General features: G+C 43.7%; 1 protein-coding gene across 2 annotated transcripts in view; it reads right to left on the bottom strand.

Annotated features, from left to right (window-relative positions):
- Positions 1–2233: 2233 nt before the first annotated feature.
- DNAH14 (dynein axonemal heavy chain 14) overlaps positions 2234–4958 on the bottom strand; it is a 497862-nt gene continuing 495137 nt past the window's right edge. For both annotated transcript variants that reach the window (XM_077938651.1, XM_077938650.1), the window contains 2 exons: positions 2838–2984; positions 2234–2449 (listed from right to left, as the gene is read on the bottom strand). In XM_077938651.1, the coding sequence (XP_077794777.1) occupies positions 2234–2449; positions 2838–2984 (363 nt within the window). The remainder of the gene's footprint in view (positions 2450–2837; positions 2985–4958) is intronic.

Below are 4958 nucleotides of genomic sequence, written 5' to 3'. Positions count from 1 at the left end.
CTTTGGAGCCTTTTTTTCACCCCCCCCCCTTCTTGCTTGAAACTCTGGGATTTTTGGGACCAAGATAGGAGCCCTTAGATTCCCACCCCCACCCAGCCTCCTGTTTTCCTAGGATCATCTGTTTGGGAGCCTGGCCAACTGCTGTTTATTTTAAGACTCAGAATGTTGGAACTCAAAGGGGTTAGTTGGGAGTCCTAACTCCCAGAAAATGGTCATGTATTTAGTATTTGCTGTTTGAGAAAATACAGAAATGCTAAAACTATTGTAGATTCAGTCATACTTTGGAATGCATTTGTATGAATCACAGAAGCATCTGTGCATCTGAAAGACAGTACATGTGTGAGAGACACACACATGTACTATGCCTGCTGACCATGCTTTAGTGCTCGTTTGGATTTCCAGTTGACTCTAATCCTGAATTGTGAGATGAGATCAGACAGCTTCGTGTCTCAGTTCTTCCTGCTGGGACATTACATTGCCACATTACATTGCAAAATGTAGGTATGTCAGAATATGCACCAATACCAAGCATATGATATATATTTTGGTCTTTAGTTTTGCACTGTTTGGAGCAAATGATGAAGTACAGGATATTAACAAAAGATACAAGGTGGAGTGTTTCTAGGTGCAATTTACTTAAAGGTAGATGGTACAGTTTCCTGGACACAATTAAATACATGTTTTGTTCATGGCTGTTAAAGAGTCTAGTGCTGGGGACAAGTCCCACCTTTTCTACCCCCCTTACTATGGAGAGAAGGATCTTCATTTGTGTATATGTGAGTTATGCTTTCTGCCCATGGACCATTGCCATGATAAAGTGACAGTGAGATGTGGCTTCAAATGCTAGTTCTGCTCCCTCTTAGCAATGTGTGTGTGGGCAATTAATCTCTGAGCACTGGTTTCCTCATGTATAAAATCTGGCTGATACGTCCACATAGTATAGAGGGGCCTGAGGATGGTACAGGAATTATTAGTGCTCAACATAGTGCTCAGTTATGATAGCCATTATTAGTAGAGTAACATTCTTCCTATAGAAACATTGAACTTACCAAATTCTCAGGATTTGGCTTTTAGTAGGCAAAGAGGTCTAGTGAAGTCAGAACCATATTGCACTTTTTTTTTTTTTTTTTTTTTTAAAAGAGGTGGGGTCTGGCTCTGTTTCCCAGGCTGGAGTACAGTGGCATGATCATAGCTCAATGCAGCCTCAACCTCCTGGGCTCAAGCCATCCTCCTACCTCAGACTCTGAGTAGCTGGGACTAAAGGTGCCTCATCATGCCTGGCTAATTTTTTAAACAGTTTTTGTAAAGAGGGTCTCATTATGTTGTCAAGGCTGGTCTTGAATTCCTGGCCTTAAGTGATCATCTTGCCTTGGCCTCCCAAAGTGCTGGGATTACGGACACGAGCCACTGTACCCAGCCAGACTGCAATTTTTTTTTTCCTTTTTTCTTTGAGACAAGAGTCTTGCTCTGTCACCTAGGCTGGAGTGCACAGTCTCAGCTCACAGCAACCTCTGCCTCCCAGGCTCAAGTGATTCTCATGCCTCAGCCTCCTGAGCTGGGATTGCAGACCTGCACCACCACGGCCGGCCAATTTGTGTATCTTTAGTAGAGATGGGTTTCGTCGTGGTGGTGTAGGCTGGTTTCGAAGTACTGACCTCAGGTGATCCACCCGCCTTGGCCTCCCAAAGTGCTGGGATTACAGGCGTGAGTCACCATGCCTGGCCCAGACTGCATTTCTTTAAAGAAGAAGGCCCTTCTCTTTAGTTTCAGAAGTCTGCAGCTAGGTCAGCAGTGGAGTATTCTGTGTTTACTTAGAGAAGCCAGGGGAAGCATTCCAAAGATCTATTCTACATGTGTGTATTTATTTTATTGTATATAATTTTATAAATCATTTTTACCAAAAAGTTCATAAAGGCATGCCCTGATATCCTGTCAGGTGCCGTGCTTTTTACTGTTAGGAGAGTCAAATTTGCTGTATTGCGGGTTGTGCTGACCTGTACTAAAGCCCAACCACAGGGACATTGCACGGTCAGGTCTTAGGTACTTAGGATAAAACGCAGCTGCAAGATTCCCCTCTGGGTTGAAGTTTTCATGTACAAATGAAATAAAGACTGCACCTGTTCAGTCTGGCTAAACACACAAATACTTTATAAAGGGTGTTGACTACACGTGAATGTCTTGAAACATGTAAGTCTGGTTAGAGTCAAAAATTAAAATGGTTTGGTATGGACATTTATTTTTCATTCTTCTCACAAAGCAATGCAACCCGCATTGTGATCCAGTGACTAGGAGGTTTCTTCGTTGATAAATACACTGATGTTAAAAAGTTTATTGGTAAACCAGTAGTTGCTAAAATTCTTGACCTCTCAGGTGTCTGGTAAACTGGGCATTCAAAAGTATAGCATTCTGAATCTGTCTGGTTGGAAGCATTTGGTGTTTCGGTAGAAATCTTAAAAAAAAAAAAAAATCCAGTAGTCAAATTGAGTAGTTCAAGTGAATCAGTAGCTCACATTTTTGTATGCTATAGGCTTGGGGGATTTGTTATGAATTAGATACATTTAAGGTTAAATGGTTAATGTAACAGCCTGTGGAAATTATACCTGGAGAATTTAAAGAGTATTATGACTTTATAGTACATATTATTGAGAACATGGGATGTAAGTATAGCATCTACTTTAGATTTTAGTAACATTTTGGGGGATTTAAAATCTTTGTTGTCTGAGTATATTATCACATCTCCCTTGTGAAATTGTAGGGAATGGGAATAAGAGTAGTTTGTATATTACTGAAGGAATGCCCAGAGGTTTAGGATTTCAGGATAATAGCAGGGTGGTTACCTTTGTTGGCAAAAAGTGTATGTCGGGAAAATCACAGCACATCTCCAGAGGCAGCGAGTCTTCCAGTATCTTTTGTTCGCGATTCCATCTTGCCCCCTCGATGAATAAACCAAAAATGTAAACTCCAGTGGGAGAGGAATCCAAGCCCTAAGACGGAAGAGAGGTGGTGTCAGGGGTCCCCAGGAGAAGCAGCGACCAACCAGAGGCTCCGTCCGGAACTGAGCCGATGCATCCAGAGGGGCTCGTCCTGCCTAAGGCATGTTGCCCCAAGTTCTAAGGTGAATGCTTCATTTTTTTTTTCCTATTCTGAGTGCTTTAAAAACGTTACAGGCTTAGGTGTATCTATATAATCATCCTGAACTGAAATATATGTATTTTTTCCATGACGCTCTTCCTCAGCATGAAGACAAATACCTTCAAACACAATAAAGATGCAAATTTCTACAACTGTAATTGTGTAGCCTAGCTTTTTAGGAGAGAGCAAGAACAGTTACAAAAGGTGACAGAGTACACTGTGTTCAAACGTCACTTACCTTTACCATAGTGGCCACAACTACTGTCAAGGCTCTAGAAATGTAAAAAAGGTAGAAGAGGGTTTTTTTTTTTTTTTTTTTTTGATACGGAGTCTCGCTCTGTTACCCAGGCGGGAGTGCAATGGTGCGATCTTGGCTCACTGCAACCTCCGCCTCCCTGGTTTTGGTGGTTCTCCTCAGCCTCCCGAGTAGCTGGGATTACAGGAGCACACCACCAAACCCACCTAATTTTTTGTATTTTTAGTAGAGATGGGTTTCGCCATGTTGGCCAGGCTGGTCTCGAACTCCTGACCTCAAGTGATCCGTCCCCCTTGGCCTCCCAAAGTGCTGGGATTACAGGTGTGAGCCACCACGCCTGGCCAGGTTCCATATATTTTTGAATGATACAGGTTAAATAGATGATTACATTTTAATGATAAAGGGTTAAGTAAAATGAGTTTCTGATGAGGTCTGTGAAGTAGAAAATTTAGTTGCCTGCAGCTCCAATTCCAGGTGACTCCAGGTGTGCCTAAGGTGGGCCTGTGAAGCCACATGCTCTCCTACAGGTGTGCTGGAGGGATGCCCAGCCTGGAGGAGCTGGCGGCCAAGTACCTGGCCACCCTGGAGGGCTCTGCCATCTTCTCTGATGGGGCAGGTCTCTGAAGAGAAGGGGTGGGCACCGCTGTCCTGAGCTCCCCCTTGATGCAGCCTGGGCCAGCTTGTTGACACAGGGGCGGCAGTGTGGAAGAGCCTGTGCTGTGCCTGGTGACGCCTTCTGTGTTGTCCACTCTGGAATGTGACTACCTGGAGGTGCAAGCTGAACTCATATTAAGCACTTCCTATTTTGGCTTATTCTATAAAAGAATTTTGGCTGGGCGCGGTGGCTCATGCCTGTAATCCCAGCACTTTGGAAGGCTGAGGCGGGCAGATCACGAGGTCAGGAGATTGCGACCATCCTGGCTAACACGGTGAAACACCGTCTCTACTAAAAATACAAAAAATTGGCCAGGCGTGGTGGTGGGCACCTGTAGTCCCAGCTACTCGGGAGGCTGAAGCAGGAGAATGGCATGAACGCGGGAGGTGGAGGTTGCAGTGAGCTGAGATCACGCCACTGCAGTCCAGCCTGGGCGACAGAGCGAGACTCCATCTCAAAGAAAAAAAAAAAGAATTTTACTGGGAATTGCTTTGTATAATGATTTTTACTTCTCTTCCCCTTAACTTATATAAATGCAGATTTTCCTGTGCTGCATTTGTTCTAGTGTTGTCCTTTCCTAACCATCTTGGAAGAAGTTAATCTAACGCATTTGACAACGTCACTTCCATTTATACTTGGCGTAACTTGGTCATAGCTTACATGGGTTTTTCCTCTGAAAAACCTAAACTGTAGGTAATTTGTAAACAGCCCCTTTTGGAGTGATTTAACTCTTCAAAGAGCCACTCAGAATAAATGAAAGTAATCTTACTTCAACTCAGTGGAAGCTGGTTCTTTGTATAAAGCAGAGATAACTGAGAACATCTGATTAGATGGATAGAGGCAAAAAGTAAAGTTAGGCGGGCAGTCCATACTCCTGCACTCCCCCTGTGAGTCATAAGTAAAGGCCCTGGTGCA

The sequence above is a fragment of the Macaca mulatta genome, chromosome 1 (genome assembly GCF_049350105.2).
Source record: "Macaca mulatta isolate MMU2019108-1 chromosome 1, T2T-MMU8v2.0, whole genome shotgun sequence".
NCBI lineage: Eukaryota > Metazoa > Chordata > Mammalia > Primates > Cercopithecidae > Macaca > Macaca mulatta.
This window is presented reverse-complemented; position numbering and strand designations above follow the sequence as displayed.